The sequence below is a fragment of the Chinchilla lanigera genome, unplaced genomic scaffold, assembly GCF_000276665.1.
Source record: "Chinchilla lanigera isolate Chin_1 unplaced genomic scaffold, ChiLan1.0 scaffold00001, whole genome shotgun sequence".
Lineage (NCBI taxonomy): Eukaryota > Metazoa > Chordata > Mammalia > Rodentia > Chinchillidae > Chinchilla > Chinchilla lanigera.
Genome location: NW_004955402.1, coordinates 1,117,370 through 1,143,718, shown reverse-complemented (window position 1 = coordinate 1,143,718; position 26,349 = coordinate 1,117,370). Strand labels below are relative to the sequence as shown.

At 58.7% G+C, this 26,349-nt stretch overlaps 1 protein-coding gene across 1 annotated transcript; it reads left to right on the top strand.

The window, feature by feature from the left end:
• Positions 1–129: 129 nt before the first annotated feature.
• On the top strand, positions 130–24,343 carry Impa2 (inositol(myo)-1(or 4)-monophosphatase 2). The gene is made up of 8 exons (XM_005372574.1): positions 130–295; positions 11,042–11,175; positions 13,786–13,890; positions 15,143–15,188; positions 16,749–16,857; positions 19,881–19,989; positions 20,527–20,678; positions 21,766–24,343. Exons 1-8 carry the CDS (start codon positions 212–214, stop codon positions 21,873–21,875), a joined length of 849 nt encoding a protein of 282 aa, XP_005372631.1. The 5' UTR covers positions 130–211; the 3' UTR covers positions 21,876–24,343.
• Positions 24,344–26,349: the final 2,006 nt, after the last annotated feature.

Below are 26,349 nucleotides of genomic sequence, written 5' to 3'. Positions count from 1 at the left end.
TTCAGGAAATACCAGCGGGGGCGGGGCCGGGGATTGGGCGGGGCCGAGAAGTGAGTGGCGGGGCCAGCCATTGGCGCGCGGCCAGAGGGCGGGGCTGAGTGGGGCGGGGCTTCCGCGTGCTTCCTGCGGGTGGCGTTAAGAGCGCGAGCGCTTGAGGGCGACAGCGGTGGCGTGCGAGTGCACAGCGGCGTGAGGAGTGCTGGCGGCCGCGATGAAGGCGGGCGGCCAGGAGGACGGGAGTCCGTGGGACGAGTGCTTCGAGGCGGCGGTGCAGCTGGCCCGGCGCGCGGGACAGGTGAGCGGGCGGCACGGGGAGCCTGCGCTCCCTCGGGTCCGCGCCGGCGGGCAGCGTTTCCTTGGGTGAGAGGTCAAAGAGCGCTGTCCCGATGCGCGGAGTCCACGCGCCACCGGGGGTCTTCCTGGAGGGGGCGCCGACAGAGCACCCGGGGGTGCACCCTGCTCCCGCAGGCTGCCCAGGGCCTCCTGCAGACGGGTAGAGCCCCGTAGGTCCGGTTCTGGGGTTCTGTGCGCTTCACCCGCACATCTTGGAAGAAACAGAAAGCTTGACTTTCCGAGCTCTCACTGAGCACATGCTGCGCTGCCGCGGCTCTCCAGGGTCTCAGGAGTCGGGGGGAGGTCCTGGGCGACTTTTCAGCTCTCCAGTGGTAGCAAAGCGTTCTAAAAGAGGGGGTGCGAAATAAAGATCCCCATTAGGAGTCTGGTCAGGAAGCCTGGACTCCGCTCCTTCTGGGCATCTTGCCAGATGGTGGCTGCGTGAGGGACCCAGGTGTTGGTGGCTGGGACTGAAGTCACCCAAGGTGACCCTCACCTGTGCAGAGAGGATCAGCTCGGCTAAACAGTGCTTGTGTAGTAATCACGGTGCTCCTGGAGAAGACAGCCTTAGCCAGACAGCCAGCGAGGAGGAAAGGCAGGCAGGGAGGGAGTGGTGACCTTCGCCAGACGCCTGCACTGCGGGCGTGTCTAACGCCAGAGCCAGGCTCCCAAAGCCCTCTGGCTTGCACCAGGCCCTCTGCTCTCTCTCGGTAGTTACTCCTGAGGCCGAGCACTGGGACCTGGATGCTCAAAGGTGGGGGCCCCTCAAAAGGGCCATGTCTGTGCCCTGGCCCCTCAGTCACTGGACCCAGTGCAGGCACCCTAGGCCACCTGCTGCTGCCCGCTGCTGTCTCCTTCCTCCCTCTTCAGTGCTCCCACCTGTTCCTACAGGTCCTCTGGAGTCATCCTTGCTTGTGTCCAGCCGCCCACATCTCAGGGGCCTCCTGCCAGGCTAGTGGCCACAGCCCCACCACCCCCAGAACAAATAGCAGTATTTACCCCGTGGGCATTTGATCATTTAGGGGCCTGTCTAAGAAAACACAAAATTAGGTACGCAAATAAGATATAAAGGTCACTCACTGAGAATAAGAACAGTCACTGCTATACATTTTTAAATGCTAACAAAAACTGCAAATATTGGGGGCTGGGGATTTAGCGCAGTGGCAAAGCGCCTGCCTCACAAGCACAAGGTCGTGAGTTCGATTCCCGGTACCGGAGAAAAACCAAAAAAAAAAAAAAAAAAAAACTGCAAATATTGTGAAACATAAAAATAACAATTTCTGTTTTTCAGTCTTCTTAATATACATTTTATCTTTTTGGGGGGCTTTGTACCCTTTGCATCTTTGAATGGCAATGATTTTTTTATATTGTTTTGGTTTTTTGGTGTCGAGCTGGAACCCGGGGCCTCAGGCGTGTTGGAAGCATGCTATACCACTGAGCTGCACCCCATGCTCTTGTCCAGTTGTCTACAGAAGAAATAGAAAGGTAAACTCAGTCTGGCCCATAGCATGACTGATTGAAATTTATTAGCAGCAGTTTAAGAGCATCAGTATTAGTACTATGGAACAAATTCTTAGGGTTGTCATAGAATTGAGAGCTATATATATTAATATATTTTATACAGTAGTCAGAAGACTTGCTTCCAGCTGCATGCAGCCAAGACCTCGTTTCTTGGGGAGACCTGAACAGTCCCCAAGTCACACACACTCACTGCCCCTCCTGTGTCTTGCACACGATGTTGGTATGCCAGGAGCACCTGTGGAGGCCATTCCTTCACAGGATGGCAGGCAGTAACTTTCAGACAGATGTGACTGCACACCCCACAAGTAAGCCCTGTGCTCCAGTGACCAGAATGCCACATCTGAGGAGGCAGGGGCACAGGAAAGAGGCAGGTGGGACTGACAGCTGGAAGGCATGCTGCACACTCACCGCACGTGCTGGTGTGAGGCCTCCCGAACACTGCCGATTCGGGGAAGGCAGGGCCTCGACTTCTGCTTGCTTCACACCGAAGCCACCTTTGTGCCTACAGCAGAGTCTCAGGACAGAGTGAGGACACAAAGCCAGGACATCTCCTCCTGCAGCTGGCCACGCACACCCTTGCAGATTGTGGCCTTGAAGATGGGTCTTTTGTCCAGACACCCAGTGGGCCACCCCTCACCTGGCCAGGAGCAGTGCTCTGCATGGCGATTGCAAAACACATGCTGTGTTCTCTGCCTCCACCCGGAGGGTGCCCTGTGCCTCTCGCTGCCCCGCCAAGTTGGCAGTCTCCGGCGTTCCTCTCCCACCCCTGGCCTGGCAGCTCGCGCTCCCTAGGGTGGGGTGTTTAAGTATGGGTACTCTCGGTCCAGCTGTGGATCGCTGGAGCAGAAAGTGTGTCCTGGGGGCTCTGACCCACCTCTCCCACTTGTGAGGCCTGCTGTGCCAACATGGTGTGCTTGGATCTATAACTTCGTTGTAGCCACATGGAATTGAGCAAGCGGGCAGTAAAAGCAGTACTAAAAGGACCTTCGTCCAGCACAGCAACACCCTGTCCTGCTTGCTCCACCCTTGTTCTGTCCCAAGGGCCCTATTGGTCGTTTCTAGGGGTTGCACCCACTTTCTGAGTACTCTGCCTGCGCTTTCTTGAGTCTTGCGGTGCAGCCACTTCCCTGCTGTCACGCCTGTGTCCACACTAGGGCCACCGTATGGATGCAGCCCGCGGTGCAGCAAGGCCGTGCACGGCCCATGCCTTCCTCTCTTACACAACTTGTGTTTCCCTTAAAGTTAAAAAAAGTTTTGTGTTTTCTACTTGCTTAATTTACTATGTAGGTACAGGCAACTGTCCATCTTCCCAACAGATCTTTGTTTTTATTTTCTGATGGTGTTGGGGGTGGAGCCCTGGCCATGCTGAATACCACAGCACCTACCCCACTGAGCTGCACCCCAGCCCCTCCAGGTGTTTTCCGTGTGGTTAGAGCAGTGGCCCACAGCTCGGCAGGCCTTGGGAGTGGGTCCTGATCCACCAGGTCTGCAGAGGGTGCGCTCGGGGAGTGCTGCTGAGCAGCGCTTTGCTGAGCAGCGCTTTGCTGAGCGAGTGTCTCCACTCCTTCGCGCCGCTCCAGGAAGCTGAACGGTGTCTGGTTTGGAGTTTCCTCAAGTAATGTTGCGCCGAGCGCCCTTTGGCTTGGAGTGGACGTGAGTGATACTGGAGCCCACTTGCACGAGTCTGTAGCTGCGTGTGGCACCTTTGGCCAGACATTAGTCCCCTCCAGGGAAGAAGTCCCCTGCCCCACAGCTTCCTCCACAGTGGGTGTGGTCTGGCTTTTCTGGTTCATTCCCTCTGACGGCTTTGAGGTAGTCTTTTCTGGTGATTTGATTGATTGATCGATTATTGGGTTTCTGGGATCTAAGCCCAGCTTTGTGAGTACCAGGCCAGCCTTAACTACTGAGCTACGTCACCAGCCCTTTATTGCACTGTTAATGCCTTTACGTGTATATTGGGCTCTTTGATGTTATCTGGTTTGTTTGGTTTTTTTTATATATCTGTTTTTAAATGGTGGTGCTAAAACATTGATGTGGAATGGATTCATCCAGCTATGTTTGTGGAGGGACCCTGGCCTGCCTTCGGCCTTTACTCTGAGTGTGAGGAGTATGATGTGAGGTTTCAACAGAGTTCTGGGAGGGGCCCACTCGCCATAGGCCACCTGGCTGTGAGGGGCCCTATGTCACCATGGGCGCTGGAACCGGACATCTGGTCGGAAGCTACAGGCAAGGTGGAGGGCCGGCTGTCGGGAAGCACGTGGGGGAGAGATGAGATGAGGGGTTGTCCTGGAGTTGGATATAGGGTGAGACAGAGGAAGAGGCCAAGGTTGACTTCAGTGCTTCAGGCTGAAAGGTCGGTTGAAGAACTTGTCTGTAGAGAGGACCCTCAGAGGAACAGGTTAGATGGAAGCCACGTGTCCAGCTTGAGCTACCTGTCTCAGTGAGATAGTGAGTTTGAGTCAGAGTTGAGGAGAGGCCGGGAGATGTGGGTGTGGACATCATGGCACAAAGACGTCAGGGCCCTGGGACTGTGGTTGGAGTGGGCAGGAAGAGCAGCAGGTTGCCATGGGTCCTTCAGCAGGACCCCAGGGTCTCTGCTTCTCTGTGGCAGGTCCCAGGAGACCAGCCTGTGGGTCATGTCTTGGGCAGCTTTGTTCTCTGGAAGGGTCCCCTCTCTCCTGCAGCTGATACAGCTGCCACGGGAGGAAGCAAGGAGCAGGTAGCAGGTTCCCTCTTGGGCTCCCCCAGCCTCTATCAAGGCCCTGTGTCCGTGCCCTCCATGTCTGCTGAGCTGTGAAGACTGGGATTAGCCTTCATAAAAATTCTGAAACTTTCACCGACATTTAATATGTTCAGTGCTGGGGATGGAACCCAGGCCTAACGCCTGCTAGGCAAGCACTCTGCCACCGAGCCCCACCCCACTGACATTTGAGACATCAGCACAGTCCCTGTGAGGCACAGGAGCAGGTGCAGGGTAGCAGCACCCACAGGAGGGAGTGGCCTCCCTGTGTCCAGGCCCTCTGACCTGACCCACCCTGTGCCAGCCGGCACTTTCCTTGTAAAGCACCGTGAGAAAAACAACACAAAGAGAAGCACCTGAGAAGAGCGGGAGGGAGCCCAGAGGCACCTGCGGCCCAGCCCTCGGCCCTCCCTCGCCCGGCCTGTGCTCAGGAAGTCCAGGAAGCCCTAAGATAGGCAGGTAGAGGGTGAGGCCCCGCCTCTGTGGACCTGAGAAGGTCATTTGCTGACCCAAGCAAAATGCAGCCGTGGAGAGGACAGCCTTGGGCTGGGAGGGGAGTCGCATACTCGGGGGTGGGGAGTTGCTAGGGTGTTCTAGGCACCCCCCTCAGCTCGGGGTAGAGAGCTTGAGGGCGGACAGGGTGCTGGGACCTGGCCTAGAGAGAGGGAGCTGGTTGTGGGCTGAGCCTCTGGCCGGCCTGGCTGTGGCTGGCTTGTGGCTTTTTTCTCCCTGGAAGATTGAAGGATCCCCCCAGGGTAGATGTTGCGTCCCGAGGCATGGCCAGTCTCAAGATCTCTGGAGGTCTGCTGTGGGTGGCAGCGCCATGCAGGGACGAGGGTCCAAAGTGCCTGTGCTGGGCTTCTTTCCCCGCACTTAACCTTATGTGACCTTGGGTAACTTGGGAGTCTGTCTCGGTTTTCCTTTTTCAACATGGGGCTGGAACCTGGGGCCTCCCACGTGCTAAGCAAGTGCTCTACCATGGAGCCGCACCCCAGCTCTGCGTTCCTTGTAATTGTTACTACCCTTAGAGTTGCGGTGAGGACTGGGTAAGCTGGCACATGTGACCCGCTGCCAGCCATGCCCAGCACAGTGGGCACTGGGTCCATGAGAGCTCAGCTGTCCCAGGAGCACAGAATGGCTGCGAGATGAGCTTCAGTGCTGGGGGGAGGACACAGGTCACAGAGGAGCACACTGTCACAGGAGTGTGGGTGCAGGCGGGTTCCCCGGCTTCTGTGCAGAGGTGGTGGTGCCCTCAGGCTGCTCTGGGGGAGCCCTGGGCTGAGGGCGCAGGGTACACGGGCCCAGCACGAGGCTGAAGGAAGCAGTAATGTTGAGATCCTGGGAACTGCTGGTCTTAGGCTTAGACAACCCAGAGCCCTGGGGCTGCCTGCTCTGCCCTGTGCCCCTCTCCTCCCGCAGTGAAAGGAGTATGGTGACCTGTGGCATGTTAGTATGGCCATGTGACACCATGTGACGGCCACAGTGTTTCCTGGGTAGCGGATGACCTTTCAGGTTTGGCTGATTGTCACATGAATGGGTCTCCTTGAAAGAGCAGAATGCAGGCTGGTGAGGCCACCTGCAGGATGAGTGGGCAGGTGAGGCCCAGGAAGGGCCACTCAGGGAGAGCAACACTCAGGTCAAAGACCAGTTGGCAGGAAGATATTGGGGTGGGTCCATGATGTTGGGGTGGGTCCCCAGGATCCCCACCGGCTGGGGGCAGGGCCACACTGACAGTATGAAACCACCCACAGTGGAGAAGCAAGGTGCTGTCTACCAACCCCAAGGGGACATCATCTATCAGCTCCTTGAGGAAGCCAGGAGAGAAGTATGTGACCATATACCTGGGCACCTGGAGCCCAGGCAAGTTGGCATTTAAAATAACACCCGCCCCTCATGTGTTGGCTCAGACAAGTTTGGAGCCTACACATGGGGTGCCTCCCCCCGCCACCCCTGCAGCACATCCCCCCATCTGACAAAGAGGAGGCGTAGTGCCTGATGAGCCCCACTCGGGGCAGAACTCCTTGGGCGTGTGCTCCAGGGGTGAGAACACCAAGGCCAGTTCTGGAGGGCAGCACTGCACTGTCATGGTTTGCAGGGGCAGGCTAGGGGATGCAGTGCAGAGCCAGGGTAGGGTATGGGGCCTTTCCTGGGCTTTGGGATTCGGGTTGCAGTGACTTGAGGCCGTGTTTATGTATTAAACATTAATAGAACGTCACTGGAGGTCTGCAAAGTGCATAGTTAGCAAGTAACTAGAAAACACTCATTAAAGAACAGCACCCTACCTCACGGTTGGTAGAATGGTAATGTCTACATCTGCACCTGGGGGGAAGCTGTGAGACCCCCACCCCGCTACGGGTAGCTCTGGTAGAGGGCAGCGCTATTGATTTTAAACATGCACACTTGACTGAGGCCGTCTCACCATCCAGTTTCCTCTCCATGCAGGAAAATGTGTGAACTAAGCTTTTCTTAGCCAAGTATCTGAGGTTCCTGCTGGAGACCTGGTCCACGGCATGCATGTGCGTTTTTGGTTGTGCTGCGCCCTGGCACTTGTTAGACTCTGTTTTTAAGAGTTGGTGGCAGGTGGAGACCTGGACGCCGACAGGGATCAGCTGCTGCACTGGGACTTGGTGCGCGACACCTGATGCCGCAGCTTCTGGTGGGAACAGAGAAGATCTTGGCTCGGGTCTGTCTGCTGTAGGATGCTGTTTGTCCTCTGGACACCCTGTTGCTAGTAAGAAGTTGCTGAATGCAAGGACTCCTGCTGCTGTTAACTTCTGCTCCTGGAGCCTGAAGGAGACGAATGTGTGTCACCATGTGCAGAGTCCGCTTGGTGCAGCCTACCACAGTGCAGCCGCTGGCTTCGGCCGTCACAGGCCCTGGGTGTCCTGGAGCAGAGTGCTGAGAAGCACACGGGGCGGGAAGGGGCGGGATAGCAGCCCAGCAGTGATGGAGGGCTGTGACCCATGCGGTCAGCAACCCCAGAGCTGGGTCCCGAGGAGCCATGCTGGAGTGGATGGGAGGTGGGCGCCGGTGGGAGGTGGGGGTGTGGGAGGGGGACACCTGAGAGGGGCAGAGCCTGGCGGGGGCGACCCTGGAGGGCATCCAGGCCCAGTGCCACCAAGGCTGCCCCCAAGACACAAGCCAGGCATGGTAGCATGTGCCTGAGAAAGGACTGCTCAAGCCTCAGAGTCAGATGCCAGCCTAGGTGGCATGGCGAGCCGCTGTCTCAGAAAAAGAGAGAGAGATGAGACATAGGCTAGTACAGACCTCAGGCTGAGTGGCATGGCCAGTGTCTGACGGAGAGGCAGACAAGTGACCAGGTAGGGGATGAGAGGGGACACCGCCTGGGACACACAGGTACGTTCAAGCCCCATGCTGTTCCTAGTGACACTGAGCAAAGAAAGCCAGCAGAGCAGCCACAAGGTGCATTTTCATACAACAGAAATGGGCGCTTAGGTGTTGAAAAGAACAGGACACACATCCCCCTCCATGTCCACAGCGGCCCTCCCTGCAGGCACCCCAGTAGAACCAACATGTTGGGTCTGGAGAGCCCAGTGCGTGCCCACCTGAGGCCGGCTGTGCTTTGCGGGTGCATCCTCCAGAGTCTTCCGGGCTTTGCACAGGGGTGGCTCGGTGGTGAGCGTTTGCCCAGCGTGTGCTGGCCCTGGGTTCCATCCCCAGCACTGCAGGGACATGGGGATCTCCAGGTTTCAGGTACTGTGAGCTCAGTGTGTGGTCCCCAGACCTCCTTATTCACTCAGTCAGCAGCCAGACACAGGGGCCCCAGGTGGGACAGCACTGCGCAGCCTGCCTTCCCCCTGTGAGCTGGTGACAGGGCTCCCACAGAAATGATGGGGCCCCCATCAGGGTGGAGGACAGGGATTCCGAGGTGGTGGGGTTGCGTGAGTGCCCTTCACATAGGAGGTGACATGTCAGCTGCATTGGGGGACTCTGGATGGTCCCCAGAGACACAGCGGTGAGTGGTGCCATTGGCAGGAGCATGACATCCTGGAGAGAGCAGGGACGGGGCCGCCATGGCCTCTGCCAGCCTCCCTCAGGGACACCAGGACACTTGTATCCAGTCCAGCTTCCTGGAGATGCTCAGGGAGGGCGCCTTCTCACCTACTGGGCAGAGGGATGCTTCCTGCCAGCCAAGGGGCCCAGCACAGTGGCCAGCCAGGTGGCCAGCTCTGCTGCACACATCACAGTCTGTGTGCGGCAGAGGCCCGAGGACAGGAGCGCAGGTCCGTTGGCCCTTCAGTCCATTCACATTGACTTGTCCTGCTCACATCCCCTGGCCACAGCTACAGGAAGGCAGGGCAGTGCAGACTTCGGCGGCAGCTCTGAGCCGTGCTAACGCGGGGTTATTCCTAAGAGGAAGAGGGGCAGAGTAGAAATCTGCAATCACGTGGTCTCTGCTACAGAAGTGCTCACATGGCCCCCTCCGGCTCTGACGGACGCTGGCTGCAGTGGACACGTGCAGGGCTTTCCTGGGAGCTGCTGCTGCTGGGGAGGGAGAGCAGCCCGGGGGCCTGAGGGGGACACCCACCTCCGTGGGGGGGTCCATACTCGGCCCGACCTCTTCTTTTCTTTTCTGAAGCTGGGGGTTGAACCCAAGACCTTTACACTGAGCTACATCCCCAGTTCTTTTTCATCTTTTGGGCAGGGTCTTCCTAAATTGCCCAAGGTAGGCTCAAATTTGGGATCCTCCTGCCTTGGCCTCGAAGAGTGCCAGGATTATAGTTGTGTCACCATGCCCTGCTCAACCAGTTTTCATTTCAGAAAGACCCCAGAAGCTCCCGGGCTGCACCTTCTGGTTAGGGCGTCTTGTTTCTCTGCACACATAGATACAGGCACATCACATGTGTCATGCACTCAGCACAAACGTGCTTTGCACAGGTACACACTAGCATACCACCGCCACACAAACATGCACGCACTTGCACACACGCGCACACACGCGCGCACACACACACACACACACACACACACACACACACGTGCGCATGCTGAGTCACCATCACTGTACAAGGTACAAGCTCTGCACCAAGGAGCCTGCCTCAGAATTTAGGGTTCCTGGCAAGTCTCTGATGAGGGAGGCTGAGGCACTGCAATCTTTAAAGGCCGGCCGTGTGGGGCCTGTGTGGCAAGAGACAGCTGCATGCAGGGTGGTGTTGTAAGAAACCGATGGTGCCGTGCGGGGCGTTGCCGTACAGGTTCGCGGCAGCCGGGGTGGAGGTTGGCGGGAACAGGAATGGTTGTTGCCACGTGTGGCTGCTTTCTGTTTTGCTTCTGGTGTTACGAACCGCACTCCACATCTGCTAGGGCAGCGTCAGTTATTTTCATAGCTGAGATTTAAAAGCACCTTACACGGATCTAGGCTCAGAATGGGGACCGGGTGCACAGGGCATAGAGGCCGCTGTGAGGACAGCCAGGGCAGGGCCACTGGATACATGGCCAGCAGTTCACAAGGGCCCCATTTGTGCACATTTCTCCAGAGCCCCTTCCAGGGGTCATCAGTACAGAACACGGTCCTGACCCAGGAGCGGCTCAGAGAGTGCCTTCCCTGAGCTTGGGGGACGAGGGGCACACGGGGGGACTGGGCGGTGGGAGGTACAGGGCTTGGGGTGGTAGGAAGGACACGGGGTCCTGACCTTGTCACCATGGTGAGGGAAACATCGGACTCTTAGCCCACGGCCATTCAGCACTGCAGCAGGCTGGTTAGGAAGCGAGGAGAGGGCCCAGCCGGTGGTGGGGAACGTGCTTCCTGCACACACCAGCCTGCTCCTTCCTGGGCATCCGTCCAGGCTGATGGCCTGCACTGCGAGCCCTCCCGTCCCCGCCTCAGATGGCAGAGGTTCCAGGGCTGCTGCCCGCCCGGCCCACGCCCCTGCAGTTACTCCCGGCGTGGGCTGGGACGGGACGTGTTGTAGCTCACAGCTGAAGGCGGGCGCTGAGCCTCAGCGGCCTCTCTCGCCACGTGTCTCTCCAGTGCCCGGGGTGAGTGTTGGTAGTGTGGCTTCACGAGGATATCCCACTTGGGTGGTTTATAATGTGAATTGGGAGAAGTGCTTTCACCTTACACCCAGATCTCATAAATTCCAATTCGTGGGACCACAGGGTAGGGGTGAGCCATGCTCCGCCACTTTCTCTCAGGCAGAGCCTATCGTGAAGTGTCATGCCCTTTTTCCAAAACATGCTTTTCTTTTCCTCCATAGAAAACTAGCTTTGCAGCAGGGCAGCATCCTCCTGGCAGGGAGTCTGTGCTGGCTCAGGAGTGACGCTGGATGGCGACTCAGGCTCCAGGGAGCTGGACCTGTGCTGGGCCTCTGTGGTCCTCAGTGGAGGAGGGCGTGGCCCACAGGCCTGACCCCGAGAGGAGCAGGATGTCATTAGTCTGGGAGGAGGGTGCTTGCAGGTTTAACAGCCTCCATACATTGATTTTAGATCATCAGAAAAGCCCTCACTGAGGAAAAACATGTCTCGACAAAGACGTCTGCAGCAGATCTTGTGACAGAGACAGACCGCCTCGTGGAAGATCTGATCGTTTCTGAGTTGCGAAAGCAGTTTCCCTCACACAGGTGAGCGTTACAGGCCCTGGAGGGGCAGATGGGAGCCCCGGCCCTTCTCGCAGGGCCACAGACCAGTACCTCACCTGCCTTCCCGTTGTCACGGCACTCCCTATCTGTGTGCAGAGGGGCTCCCTGCAGCCCCCGCTGATCCCCCTGTGTCTCCAGAAGGCTCTGGAAATGCACAGCCCGCCTCAGAAGCCTGGCAGTGGTCATAACAGGTGCCCAGGCGCCCAGGGAGTCCAGAGCAGAACAGCATACAGGGTGGACTGGCAGTTATGTGGGACCCAGGCCACCGCCAGTGTGAGGACACCTGTCCCCAGGGCCCTCAAAGGACACCGCTCTGTCCTTGAGAGCCGAAGCCCCTAGCTCTGCAAGGTCCCCAGCCTGTGGAGGGTTCAGTGCAAGCCATTCATCTCTTCCTCAGAAAAGTTAAAATATTTGCACAGCATTTTGCATCCATCTCCTGGGGAGACACATGCCATGGGTCGTCTTTGGCTCTGAGCGGCCGCAAGCCCACACCACCCCCTTGAGTTTAAACACAGCTTACAGACCAGTAATACCTTGGATGCAGAGGGCTCTTCTTCCTTAGGTGGCATCTTTTATTAAAAATACTGAGTTTCTAAAACTGGAGTACCAGCCACTAGATTTGTGGACATAAATTATTGCACCTGTCAAGTTCCAGTCCTCTTTTTGGTTCATTTTGTTTCTTGAGAGAGGGGTTTGCTGTATGTCCAGGCTGGCCTCAAACTTGCAGTCATCCTGCTCCGCCACCCGAGTGCTGGGATTACAGGTGTGCACCACTGTGCCTGGCTAGGTTCCAGTTCACACGGTCTCAAGGGGCAGAAGATACGGGACTGTCTCCCTCAGCCTGTGGTGGGCCCCGTCCAGTTTCCCTCTGGGTGGATACACAACCTTGTGTCCTTTTCTCTTGGGGTTTCCTGGGAACTGAATAGGCTATCTTGGCTACATGCCCTCCCTTAGAAGTTCTTTTCTGTTCTGTGGGCAACCTCTGTGTCTGCGCTCCTGTTGTTTCTTATTTCCTTACTTGGCTTGAAGTTGAGACCCCTGACGTATTATAATATTTGTAAGCTCTGAAATATTCATGCACTTTTAGCTTTCCAAGCCTAATTTTAATGAAATGGCAATGTCAAAGGAATGTATCATTTAGATTGCTTTCATTCTTTGAGAGAAGAAGCACCGTGCAGTGGTGGTGACCTATGGCACGCGTGCCACAGCAAGCTTTTTGTGTCATTAAAATCTCCCAAATCTTCACCATTACTGCACTGCCAGAACCAACCAGCACTCCCGGCACCTTACTAACTTCATGCATCTGGAGGTTTCTCTGCAGAACAAGTCCAGGCTGGCTCACCCAGGGCTGAGGAAGGCCTTGCGGTCCCTGTGAGACCAGGCACCGTGATGTGCCAGGCTTTGGCATCACTCAGGTCACTGGGGTGCTGAAACTGCACAGCTCATTCTTGTGTACAGCAGTGGGAGTGTGGCCCAGGAAGAGGCTCTGGGTGCAGAGAAGCAAAGAGCCCAGTGTGGGGCTGTGCCGGCCAAGAGCTCCTGGCTGACTGCAGTCTGGGGCTGGGGCTTCTTCACCTCTCTCGGGCTACAGCTCAGCCTGGCTTGGTCTGCTACCTTGTAGTGCCCGGCCTGCTGGTGTGAGGGTCCCTCCAGGGGCCGAGGGTGGCGCAGCAGGCAGAGGTGCCAGGCACGTGACACACGCATCTCGCCCAGGCACGCTGTCAGCTCTTCTGTCTGCACCACAACACCACGGGGCACAGCACACAGTACACAAAGCCATTCTGGCTGCTAAGGGCCAGAGGGTGTATGCGCTCCCCTGCAGACACTCAGGGTAATCGTTGGCAATGACTTCCCCCCAAGGAGGAGCCCAGGCCTGCTTTGGAGTGCAGGGACAGAGGCTGGAACGGGGCTGTGTCCCTGGCAGGAGTACCCAGGAGGGCACCTGGAAGGGGACTTCCGTGGTGACTCAGTAGGCACGGGTGGGGAATATCCTAAACTCCACCCTACTTTCTCCACAGGTAACCTGAGCCCAGGAAGGCAGAGGAGAGGATGTGGGGAGGCAGCTGGAGGGCCTGGAGCTGGGTGGCAGGGCCGTGATCACCTGTCCATGCAGGCTGCAGGCGACAGCTGGTCCTCTATATGTGGTTACTGCACTGCAGCAGGAGAGCTGTAGGCCAGCGTGCCTGCACCCCTCACACCTCCTGCTAAGGGGGGCAGTGAGCTTGTGCTCCAGGAGACCTGCCTCCAGCTCTGCACCCTCACATCTCCCCGCTGGCCTGCTGCAGGCCCCGGTTCTCCCAGAATGCCCATGCAGTGTCCCTCTGGTCGGCCTCCTTTGTGTCTGTCTGTCTGATGTGGGGATGGAGGAACCAGACCTTGCACGTGCTGTGCTGGGCCACACCCCACCCCGTCACTGCCTTCCTGAGTCTCGCTGAGGCCTGGCGGGCAGATTAAGACTCCACCTCACTTACACCAAGAGCTATCCTGAGATCTCTGTACTACACCTCCTCTTTCCTGACTGCAGCGGGGAGCAGTCTGAGGTTCATGGCCTCCAGTTCCTAGCCGCCTTCTCAGGCTGAGTCCCCACCGCAGGTTCATCGCAGAGGAGGCCACGGCCGCCGGGGCCAAGTGTGAGCTCACCTCCAGCCCGACCTGGATCATCGACCCCATCGACGGCACCTGCAACTTTGTGCACCGGTGAGCCAGACAGGCGCGCCCTCTGCCAGCCCTGTCCTCCGCTGTGCTCTGTCTTCAGTGGCGGGCTGAAGGGGGTGCTAAGCAAGCCTGGAGAGGAGATGTATAGCTCAGCGGAGGGCGGTCGTGGCCCAGCGTTTTGAGAGTTCCGCTGTGAGCGTTCCCAGAGCAGCACAGCGGTCCTGTTGCAAATATGTTTCAGGTGTTTGCTTGAACCTGAGAAGGGCCCTGTGAGAAGGGCCCCTTTGGAGTCGTGCCCACCAGCAGCCCGCCGAGTCTGTGAGGAGGGCAGGGCTTAGGGAGTGAGCTGCAGCCCTGGGGAGTGACAGATGCCACCGAGGACCCAGGACCCTCGGCTCCCCCACTGCCCACAGTGGAGTTGCTGCTGGCTAAGCCTGACCCATGGGAAAGGCCCCATGTCCACCCGAGGGCCTCCCCTGGACTCTGGTGGCCCCATGGCTGCTAGTGGCTCCCTCTACAGCTCTCAGGACAGAGAGGCTGCTGGGAAAGAGCACAGCTGGAAGCACACTTGGTGCAGTGTGGATCATAGTGTGCCGTCACCGTGGCCTCAGCTGCCACAGCTTGTTTGGAGCCATGCGGAGCACTGTGCCCGGGTGCTAGCCACAGTGGGCACTCGGGGGGAGGCAGAGCCGGCCTGGCCTGTCAGCACCCCACGCACCCGGGGCAGGGTCTTGTTCACATGTGTCTGCATTTGTGTCTTTGCCTGTGAGTTTGCAGTCCCTGACCCTTCCTCATTCCTTCTTGTTTTTATGCTCCAGTGCTCTTTGCATAAAAGAGGTTATTTTGAGCAGAAACAACAAAATTGCAAAAGAAAACCACAAGCACCCTGGCAAGAGCCGCCCTCCTCTGTGCCTTGCCTGCGCTGGGCTGCAGGGGCTCAGGCAGGGACAGGGACAGGTGTCACCTTGACGGAAGGTGCCAGTGCTCAGAACCGGGCTCCTGTGGGGACACCACGCCCAGGGCATCCACACCCCCAGCCTCCCGGAGCCCCTGCCACGCTCCCTGGTGCTGGGGTCGCTGCTGAAGCGTTCGACCTTCTCATGCGACTCTCAGGACCAGCTGTCTTGGAGGTTGACAACCTTACACCATGGTGGGGGAAGCAGCTAGTGAAGTCGGGGGAAGCTGTTTTTAAAAACAAACCCAGCAGAGTGTGGAAAGGACCTAGATGCCTGGGGCGTTAGGCATGTGGCCTAGAGAGCGGTGCCTGGCGTCACATGATTGTGTGTCCCCACAGGTTCCCCGATGTGGCCGTCAGCATCGGATTTGCTGTTCAGAGAGAGGTACGTGGTGGTCCTGCTCCAGCCTCTGCAATTCCCTCCTGCTTGCTCGTTGCTGTGTGCCTCGGCCGGGGGGAGGCTCAAGTGTGTGTCCTTCAGTTCACAATGTGTGGGGCTGTACGGGTCCCCTGGGGCAGCCCTGTCCCCAGGCGGACTTCAGGCTGCTGTGGAGACCACGTTCCAAGCAGTTGGCCACACCAGTGTCCCTCTGGCCCCTAGCGCCTGTGACCTTGTCACAGACAGAGAGGGGCTCCTATTTTTGGATAATGGCGCTCATCTCCACATTTTACTGGTTCTTTTTAATCCCCCTGGCTATCAGCATGAGAATGGGTCTCTTCCTGGGTTCCCAGGGACCTCGTGAGACCTGCAGGAGGGAGGCTGAGCCTGTGTCAACCCCTTCAGGCAGCCGCGCTCGCTCCTAAGGGCCTTGTTCCTCGCAGGCTCCACGGTTCTGTGGAGACGGGGCTGGGACCTGGAGTCTCTTGAAAGCAGCCCCTTGGGCAGCATTTGTTACCCTCGTCTTCAGTGTCACACAGATGCCCCAGCGGGGAGACTGAGAGGGCTGCACACCCAAGCGTCTCCTTTGGCTTAGTAAGAACTTCGCTAAGAAGTTGCCAGCTGGTTGATGTCTGTTCAGTGACGTCACGGAGGCCAGGGAGTGCAGGAAGCCTGACCGCACTGGGGGTGACACCAGGACCCCTGTGCCCAGCAGCGGGAGAGGCTGCAGGTGGGAAAGGCACGAGCAGGGACGGTGGCAGCCAGGTGCTCAGCCTGGCCAGCGTCCCCACTGCTGCACGGCAGCCCCCACCAGAGAGGCTCGCCCTGCCCTCCCTCACTTGCTCGTAGGTCCCAGTGACAGGGTTCATGTGACCACTCAAGCAGGCATTGGTCAGGCAGGGAGCTGCAGGTGCCTGAGCGACCCTTTGCTGCGGGCTGGGGACCACCCCAACTGAGCAGGCTGTGGGAGGTCCCCAGAGTGGGAAGGAACCGACGCGCGGCAGCCCTTGTGGTTTTCACACACTCCCCTTCCTTTGCCACTTCCTCCTGCAGACTTTCTGTGACCCTGCTCCTGGGGTGAGCTGCTGTGCATGTCGCCGCTGGGGCCCGTTCCCCTCTCGCCCACCGGGCAGAGGGGTGCTTCCTGCCAACCAAGGGGCCAGCACAGTGGCCAGCCAGGGTGGCCAGCTCCGCTGCACACACGTCACACGTCAGGGCCTCTGGGCTGACCCTGCCATGGGCCCCGAGGGCTCCTCAGGGCTTTGCTTAGACTCATGGGTCCCCTCTCCCCCTATAAAGGAGGAGGCTTTCCTAAGAGCCAAGTTTTTCTGTACGTTTGGTTATTAACACTTATGATAATCTCGGTATACCTTTATTTGCCTTCGTGTGTTTTAAAGTATAGTTACTTAAGAAAAGAACACTGCTTTCCTGCCAGGCTTACTTGAGAATCTGTGTTCCACCCTGTCTCAGAGGGGTCAGTTCTGTCCCCTGCTCTGAGCAGCCCTAGCACTGTCACCGTAACCGCCCACGTGGGACCGTGACCACCTTGTTTCCTTCCGCCTGCAGCTGGAGTTTGGCGTGGTTCACCACTGCATGGAGGAGCGGCTGTACACCGCCCGTCGGGGCCGCGGTGCCTTCTGCAACGGCCAGCGGCTGTGCGTCTCGGGGGAGACAGGTGGGCCCCCAGGGAGATGGGGCTGCGGGTCTGGGAGCAGCAGGGGCGCCCACCGTGAGGGTGGGAGTCTCCCTCTGAGTGCCCTCTCTGCTCAGGGACACCGTGTCCCTAGTGGAACAAGAACCCGGGTCTGCTCTGTCCATCTGTGTGGCTGATGGGACCAGGAACTCAGAGATCTTGAGTCTTCTCCTCTTTGCACTCACATCTGTCATCACTAAGGCTGGGGGCCCAGTCCCAGGGCGACTTGGTCTCCATCGGGACCAGGGACATGCTGCAGTTTCAGCCCTTCCAGATGCTGACATGCTTCCCCACAGGAGTCTAAACAGAACTTTCCCCAAGAATGACTTGTGTTTTTCAACTTTTGTAGGTCAAAGTCAAAAATAGCCATGTTAAGATGAACAGTGAGTGACATTTAGTACATCCACAAGCCGTGCACCACATGCTCTAGCAAGTTTTAGAACCTTCCCCGCTCCACAGAGAGAGCAGCCCTGTGTCTGTGAAGTAGTTCCCCTGAAGTCTCTGTTCTATGCAGAACTTAGGCTTTTTAGGTAAAGGAAGTGATTGTATTTTCATGTGAGTAGATCACGATGGTCTCTGGGAAGTCTCAGACATTGGGGTGCATTTGTAACAAGACCCTGGTGGCAGTGTGGTCCCCGGAGCACACAACCAACAGAGCCGGGCTGGGCTGGGGCACCCTTGAAGGGGCACTGGGACCCCAGGAGTGAGCATCTCCTACCACAGCCAACAGGGCCACGCAACCAGGGCCTGACGCCTCGGATGCTGTGGGCCAGACACTTTCCTTGGTGAGTTGCTTGTTAGGGGCATTGTCCCAGTGACGACACCCATCTTGTTTTCAAGTGAGAAGTTTCCAGGACAACAATAACGGTACCACTTAGTACTGTTACTTGGTAGCTTAGTACTGCCTAGTACTACTCCCCCAGAATAAGGGTTTTCAAGTGGTCAGAAATCAGACCCGTTTTTCCATTTGCCCTAGAGTCTGCTATATTGAGAAAACACACAGAACTGTTCTGCTTGAAAACCCGTCAGGTTTTTGTTACTGTGGTGGAAAATGTGCATGAAATTCAGCACTTCAGTCATTCTTCAATGTGCTGTCTGATGGCGTTCATCACATCCACTGTGTCATATAACCCTACAGTGGTAGATTTCTGAAATCTTTGGCACCTCAAGCAGGGACTCCATTCCTACCACCCCACCTCCCAAGAAATCACAGAATAGTTTAAATTAAATATGCCTGTATATTAGTATCTGGCTAGGAGCTAAAATATTATGGCAAATATAAGACAGAAATACAATACAAAAATCGCAAAACTTGTGGATAACTGAACTAGCCACCATGTAAAATGATATTAAGTAGCAGGGATTGTGATGAGTTAGCTTTGTCCCCTCTTTATCCGAGGCAAATAACTTAGAAGGCACTTTGCCTATAGGCGTAAGGCCCAGGCACCAACGGCAGAGCTGGTGCTCCACGCCAGTGACCTCAGGGTGACTGAACAACCTCCGCAGCTCTGTAAGGGCTGGGGTGAGCTCGGTGCTAGTGTACTTGCCTGGTATGCTTGAGGCCCTGGATCCATCCCAGCACTGGGGAAAAAGACTTTAAAAAGATATAGAGTGCTTTGTTGGCTGTGTGTGAGGGGGAAGGTGGATGTGTAAATGGGGGGAGGGCAGGGCAGACAGCCCCACTGCTTCCGGCTTCCCTGAGGCCACCCTCACCATCCATCCTGCCGTGGGACAGGCAGCCACCGAGCCCTGCCTCTCTCTTTTCTGGTGCTGGGGTGTGTAAGAGCAGGCTTGTTTCCCAGCACAGTTGAGCTAGGGTGGAGTGTCCACGAGGCTCTGTCCCCATGCACAGGCCCTCATCAGTGTCCCTTCCAGCCTGAGTCCATGCCGACCCTGCTGTTGCTGGAGCCCAGTGTCCAGGAGGCTGATCTTCCTGCGGTGCTTTCTGTGGTGCGGTCCCATCGTGCCGTGTGCCTGGCAGGCATGACTCAAGCCCGAGGCGGGCAGCCCTGGTGGCAGCCAGGTGTTTTGTTTTGTGGTGGGTTTTTTTGTTTTTTGTTTTTTGTTTTTTTGTCTTTTTGAGACAGGGTCTCACTATGCAGTTCAGGCTGGCTTTGAGCTCACTTTGTAGCCCAGGCTGGTCTCAAACTCGCGATGATCCTCCTGCCTCAGCCTCCCAAGTGCTAGGATTACAGGCGTGCGCCACCGTGCCTGGCAGAGCCAGGTGTTTTGGAAGCATTTAGTTAGAGCTGAGAGTTTTGGAGCACAGATCTGAAAATACCGAGCCTGGCTGTGGAAGAGGGGCGATGCCCTCTGCTCTCCGGCAGAACAGGGCAGGTCTGCGGTGCAGGGCATAGGTGCAGCACAGAGCAGACTGCGTCTGACCCCCACAGTCCCAGCACCTCACTCCGCCCTGGCAGCATCTCCCACTGTCTCCTGTCACCAGGGGCAGCTTCTGGGGACACTGCGTCCTGCAAGCACCCGAGCCCTTCCCAGAGGTGACCTTGCTTCTCAGTCACCGGTCCAGGGGGCTCCCATCTTTGTGACCCCAGCGGGTGAAGGAAGTCTGCATTAAAACCGTTCCAAAAATGTCTTAGATGAGGCTTTTTCCTCTCCAGACCCCTGTCTCCTCCGTGTGTCTGTGTCTGTGTGTTTCTGGTGCTGGGAATGAATGCAGGGAGCTCACACTGAGCTACATCTGCTCAGCCCTATCTTCCTCTTCTTCTGAAGACAGGGTTCTCTAAATTGCCTGGCTGGGCTCCGACTTTGCATCCCATGCCTCGGCATCCTGCGTGGCCAGAGTACAGGTGTGCGCCACCATACCTGGCATTGCTTGTTCCCACGTGTGACATGGTGGTGGTTTTCAGGAGCCACCAGACTCTCGGGCTGTGCCCCCGGGAGACCTGGAGCTCGGAGCAGCAGTGGTGTGGCTCCTGCAGGCGGGCTCCAGTGCTGCAGAGCTGCGCACCGCCTGACTCTGCTCCCCTGGGAACTCTGTCCTGCAGATCTCTCCAAGGCCCTGATTCTGACGGAAATCGGCGCCAAGCGCGACCCCGCCACGCTGAGGCTGTTCCTGGGCAACATGGAGCAGCTGCTGCTCGCCAAGGCGCACGGGTATGGACTCAGGCTCGGGGGCTGGGCCAGGCCTGAGGCACGGGCTCTGGGCTCTGCAGGGCCACAGCCAGAGGGAGGGAGCCCGGCAGACACAGGCACAGCCCCGGGCTCAGGAGCAGTAGTCTTGCGCCCCTCCTGCTGCACACGAGGCCAGGCGGCGCCCTGCAGCCCTGACCAGCGTCCTCGTCTCCCGCACGGGGCTCTGCACAGACTACGGCTCCAGTTTCTTCTTCCCCGATGCTCATGAGCACAAGGGGACCGCGTATCCACACACACACACACGTACACATACACATACATGTACACACATGTACATACATACATGCATGTGGACATACATGTACACCCACATGCACACGTGGTCTGTGCGTCACCACATGAGACTCTCCCCTGCCTGTCGCATCCAGCTGCGACCCTGCTGAGCCGCTGTGGGCGGGGGCTCTGCACAGGGCTCTGGGCCAGACCCTGCCCTCTACCCCCGAGGACCCAGGGCAGCGCACCCCGCGCCGCCCGCCACCTCCGCTTTCCCTCTCCCAGGGTCCGAGTTATCGGCAGCTCCACCTTGGCACTCTGCCACCTGGCCGCGGGGGCTGCCGACGCCTATTACCAGTTCGGCCTGCACTGCTGGGACCTGGCGGCCGCCACGGTCATCATCAGAGAAGCAGGCGGCATCGTGATGGACACCACAGGTAAGCCCCACGTCCTCCCCCGCCACATGGGGCCCACCGCAGAGCGGGGAGCAGGCGACAGCACTGGGAAGGGCTCTCCCGTGGGGGGCCCCAGCCCAGCCCAGACCCCAGGACGAGGAGCAGCACCCCACAGTCACACCTGCCTGCCCTGCTCCCAGGGGCACCAGGGCCCCGTGTGGCCCCAGTGAGGTGGGCAGCGTGTGCGGCATGTCCCGCCAGCTGGTGGTTCTTGGTTTTGTGGTACTGGAGATTAAAGCCAGGGACTTCACACTGAACTACGTTCCCATCCTTTTTAAAATTCTGTTTCGAAACAGCATCTTGCTACGTTGTCCAGGCTGGGCTTGAACTTGCAATCATCCTGCCTCCGCCTCCCAGAGTGCTGGGATTAGGGGCATGGAGCCCCACGCCTGGCTTCCCACCAAGCTGTGAGGTTAGGTACTTCCCTAGGACCCGTAAGCCAGACCAGGGTCAGCACCAGTAGCGTCATGGGTGTCCTGCTGGGCTTTAGGGCAGTGGATCCGGAAGATGCCCTATTCCTCCTGTCTGGGAACTTCGGATCCTGGGGCACCTGTGCTCCCTGCTAGCTGTCACCTAAGGTCCGGGAGTGACAGAGACCGCCAGGCCCCGTGGGATCCAGCCTCTGCTGGGTCTTGTGGCACGTGGTGCATCTGTAGTCCAAGTCCTCCGTCCTCCTGCTGCTCCCAGCTGAGTCCCCAGCAGCCCAGGAGGGGAGCGTGTGGCCGGGCCAAGGGACAGGCCAGCTTCCCACTAGAGGCAAGCGCTGTGAGGCTCCGAGTGTGCCCGCCGTCCGTCCTGCTCCAGACACCCCCACGCCCCCCAGAGTGACCGAGGAGGACAGCCGGGGCACGGTGGAGTGAGGCGTGGCCCGCTGGCCCGTCCCTGTCCCTGGACCTGATTTCTGTCAGAGCCGTGGGCTCGGTTCCCTCCGGGCAGTGGAGAGGCTCATCCCTCCCAGCACACCTCACTCTGCACCCCTGAGGTTCCGGGACTCAGCACGCCCAAGCTGCTCCCCTCCTCTGGGCTGCGGGAAGCTGCCACCCAGTAACTGGCCTGTCTCTGCCCCCAGGTGGACCCCTTGACCTCATGTCACGCAGAGTGGTTGCCGCGGGCACCCGGAAGATGGCCACTCTCATCGCCCAGGCCTTACAGCCGATCAGCTACGGGCGGGATGACTAGGTGTGGGGGTGGCATGAGGACCAGCCCACGCTGCACACCCGGCCGGCACTGACACGCACACCCTCCCCAGGGCTGGGTGTCCTGCTGGTCTCTCTGATGCCCCGAGAAGTCTCAGGTTCCTAGCATCCTCCAGGGCCAGCCCTGGCCTGTGGGAGATGCACACTGCTCACCCAGACTCAGGAAGCACCTAGAACTCGGGGACACAGCGTCCTCAGGCCCCCGTCCCACACCTGGCGCTGGGCCATGCAATAAATCGGCCCTGGCTTCCCACGCATCTCTCCCCGCGTCACCGCTCCCCAAGCACCCCTGGGCCCTGCTGCAGACTGCAGGGAGGGTCGCAGGCTCACACCCGTAGCTGGCTGCAGGTCTGCATGCAGGACCGGCACCCCAGCTCAGTAATCACCATGTTGGGCTGCGGGCTCCAGAGACCGCAGGCTGCTCAAAGCCACACCTCAGAAGAGCTGAGCGGTACAGGGTCAGAGACGGCAAGGTAATTTCAGGGCCACGCTGTGTCTAGAACTCCCTGTGTGGACAGTGAGCCTGCGAGCCCACAGCCCAGGCGCCTCTGCTGATGTGAACGCTGAGAAAGTCGGCGTCCGGCGGAGAAATCCACAGCTGCTGTCGGCTTCCTCCCCGCCTCCCTCCCGCCTTCAGCACACACAGCGCTGGGGGCTCCCAGCTTCGCCGTCACTGCCGCCCAGCCTGCCCTCGGAGGTGGCTCCTGTCACCGACCTCGGTCACCCTCCCTGCCAAACCCTGGTACTCAGCAGGCCCCAGCGGGCCATGAGGACTCCACCCCAGACACAGAGGCCCCAGGGGACCCCTCATGGGAGCAACCATTGCACATGGATGTGGACAGGATAAACCCGAGGCCTGTTCCACCTGCCTTGGGTACTTTGGGATGCATTCGCTGTCTCGAGAGGGAATTTCCATTTCCGGGTGATGGGGTGACTGGGTTCAGCAGCCCGTGTTTCAGGATGTGAGTCGCAGTTGGGGTGAGCAGCCTTGGCCCAGTGCCTGCTTCCCACCCTCTGACCTCGGGTGCACAGCAGCCTCCCCACAGGCAGCTCAGGGTCAGGGCCCTTACGGGTTCACACAGAGCTGGTGACACCCGCACGCCGTCACCATATCCAGCACGTCTTGGGGTCCCTGTGAGGGGAGTGCCAGGGCCACTGAGCACCCAGCACCAGGAAGCCCTGGACTGCCTCCTGGTGAGTGAGACAGAGCCCATGGCATAGGCTTCCTTCTTCCCCGAGTCCTGTTTGAGCTAAAGCAGCAACGGCAAAGGAACCTGTGCTTCCGTCACCTCATGGCCGGGTGACCCTGCTCATCCAGCAGCCTGCACCGCAGGAGGAATGGCTTGCAGAGGATGCCAGCGTCCCACCGCACATCCCCCTCATGCTCTGAGCTGGAGGCCTGCTTACCCCGCACCTGCCTTGCTCTTGGGAGCAGTGTCCCAGTGACAACCTCTCGGCCTCTATAGCCACAAGTGGAGATGTCACCTGTATGCTCGGATCCAGAGCACAGAGATCCCAGGGCACCTATAGCTGAAATTCACCTAGCAGTGACCACAGGACTGGAGTACACGTGTGTGGCACATGACGGCCACATACAGGGTAACTGGGGACATCAGAACGCGTGAGAGCCCAGCCAGCATCTCCCGACTGACACGGACCTGAACGCGGGTTGCAGCTGTGTGATCCGTGAAGAGTCACCAGCCGAGGGAGCAAGGGTGGCTCCCGTGGGACAAGCGGGCAGCGGGGCTCAGGTGAGCCAGGGTGACCCGGGGACACTGACGTTCACAATCGAAGGGACAGACGTGGCCCGCAGAGGTGGATTCTCAGTCGGCCCCGGCACTCTCCCGGGCTCCTGTGAGGAGGCTGTGAGTGCTTTCTGACTTGCGCCCTCACTGGTGACGGGCTGGAGCCGGGCAGGCGTGGCACTTTGTAACTGAGACGATGTGAGGGAGCACAGCCACCTGTCCCTTCGCCGGGAACCGGGGAGAAGATGCGCCTCAGCAGGCTCCCCGCAGCAGAGGCCCAGGCTGGCACAGGCACTGGCTCTGCCCACGGTCAGGCCTGGGCCTGAATTCCGCCTGGACCCGGCCGGAGGCATGGGAGGGCAGGGGCTGGTGAGAGGCAGCAGGCCCCGGCCCTGCTCGGCTTTCTGTGCCTGTGGCCTCGGGCAGGGCCCCCATGCCCAGTGGACAGTGCTGAAGGACATGCCGAGAGCTGAAACAGAACTCCTGGCTCTCAGCCTCGCGGTCTGCACAGGGCCGGAGGAGCCTGCTGCGGCAGTGACGCACCCAGGGACGACCACCGTGGTGGAGGAGGAGCCTGTGGCGAAACCCACGCGCACCGGAAGGAAAGGGAACCCGAAGAGCGACCCCATGCTGTCGCGAGGAAGCAGTCTGTCTGCCCGTGTCGCCTCGCAGCGCTCGTGAGCAGTAATAAAAACGCTGGCCTGGATGTGAGAATCGTCATTTGCGTGCGACCATGAAGCCTGGCTCTGCAGCGAGCAGACACTGTCAAGCCTTGGGACTTCAGGGCTCGGGCGCAGGGTGTGGGCAGCCAGTCACCCGGGGCCGTTCCCAGCCGCCTCCGGTCCTCTTCCCAGGACCTGGGCCCGTGCCAAGCTCTGCACACCTCCACCTTCAATCACAGTGAGCGCTGGGTTTCCGCGTGCGTCCTGCAGTGCTGTCCTGAGGGAAGGCGCCTGCCTGCGTCTGACCGCCGGAGGAGAGCCCCTGCCCGGTGCCAAGGTGCGCCCTGGTCTTTCCAAGCTGCTGAATAGTTCCAAACACAGGTCCGGCCAGCTGGAGGAGACTCAGTGTGAGGGGGTTGTTTTGTTTTGTATGCAGCCCTCGGAGTTGAGTCCAGGACCTTTGCACTGAGCTACATCCTCAGCCCTTTATAAATCTTTATTCCAAGACAGAGTCTTTCTGAGTTACTAAGTTGCCCGAGGTAGGGCTCGAATTTAAAATCCTCCTGCCTCAGCCTCCCAGAGTCCTGGGATTACAGACCAGGGTCACCACACCCAGCAACAGAGCAGCCCTTTAAACAACTAAACGAAGAACTGACCTCAGTGGCCTAAGAGCTCAGAAATATGCAGTTCTAGGCCATTTGAACCAGGCCTAGACCCACCGGGCAGGAGGACTTTGGGGACAGCAGAGGGCGCCACTCCACAGCCAGTGACCTGCTCAGACGACCCCGGGCACCTGTGGTCACCCTGGCCTTGGAGGAGCAGGGGACAGCGCTGCCGTGGGTGCTGCCTCACATCCAGCTTTGGCTGGTAGGTGACTCTCTCCAACCAAGGAAGGCTCCAGGCCACCAATGCCTGCACCCAGGGCTGCGGGCCAGTGCCAGGCGTCCATAGACTGCATCCAGCAGTGTGCAGAGGAGGACGTGGTGTGGGGACAGAGGAGGTGACAGCGAGTGACTCCAGGAACTGCACCCCGTCAGGAGCAGGGCAGGAACAGGAGCTTCGTGTAGGATGTGCAGCCAGGGCAGGCGGGGCTTCTGCCTGTGGCTGGTCACAGCGGTCTCAGCACATGCGTGCTACATGCAGAGGTCTGGTGTCCAGCCAGCTCGGGCCAGGGCAAGGTGGCAGGGGACAGCAGGAGGCATGGGGGCAGTGTCGGGGCCCAGCAGGAAGCCCAGAGCAGGTAGTCAGACACAGAGGGAACAGCCCACACTTGGTACTGAGCACGCAGTGTCCCTGGGCTCTGGGCTCTGGGCCTCCACAGAAGAAGGGCCGTGCTCAAAGCCATGGCATGCCCCCCTGCAGAGTGGCCTGTCGATGTGTAGAGAACTCAGGGTATGATACCAGGGTAAGAGGTAGGTCCCGGGGTCTCCAGGTCGAGCCCCCACCTGGGCCTGGCTGGCTGCAGGGTGCAGGGTGTCACTTGATATTAGGGAATCAGGGCTATCATTCTAGAGACCCTGAGCGGTTCAGAGTGTGTACTGCCACCCTGCCACTCACGGGCCCCACCCCATCCTGGGTCGCCAGGCGCCACCGCCTTCCCATCTCCTGTCTGGGCATCAGCACCCAGCTGCAGCTGGCCCTGGTTTCCAAGTCAGGAAGTGTCAGGTTCCAAGTCAGAGCTTGGCATCACCAAGCCGGCTGAGGGCCCACCCTTGACAAGAGGAGGCCCTCACCTTTCCCCGCTGGGCAGAGGCCAGGCTGATCCCATCCAGGTACTCAAAGCTGAGTCACACATGCAGTTTGCATTTGGGGGCTTTGTTTTTTTATTCCAGTTTTCAACAAGAATCGAGTTAAAGCCCTTAACACCTATTGCTATTAAGATATCTCCAGGCCAGGCGTGGTGGCACAGACCTGTAATCCCAGCTCCTTGGCAGGCTGGGGCAGGAGGATCACAAGTTCAAGCCCAGCCTGGACAACTTTGACCTGTTTCAAAATCAAAAATAAAGTAAAAAAGGGTGGGTGTGGTTCAGAGGTGGGAGCACTTGCCTGG

What these genes read in the sequence shown, in the direction of transcription:
- Impa2 (XM_005372574.1), top strand. Translation starts at nt 212, where the DNA reads ATGAAGGCGGGCGGCCAGGAGGACGGGAGTCCGTGGGACGAGTGCTTC. An exon ending in GATTTGCTGTTCAGAGAGAG is followed by an intron (nt 15,189 to 16,748) that starts GTACGTGGTGGT and finishes TTCCGCCTGCAG; the next exon opens with CTGGAGTTTGGCGTGGTTCA. An exon ending in CTGCTCGCCAAGGCGCACGG is followed by an intron (nt 19,990 to 20,526) that starts GTATGGACTCAG and finishes TCCCTCTCCCAG; the next exon opens with GGTCCGAGTTATCGGCAGCT.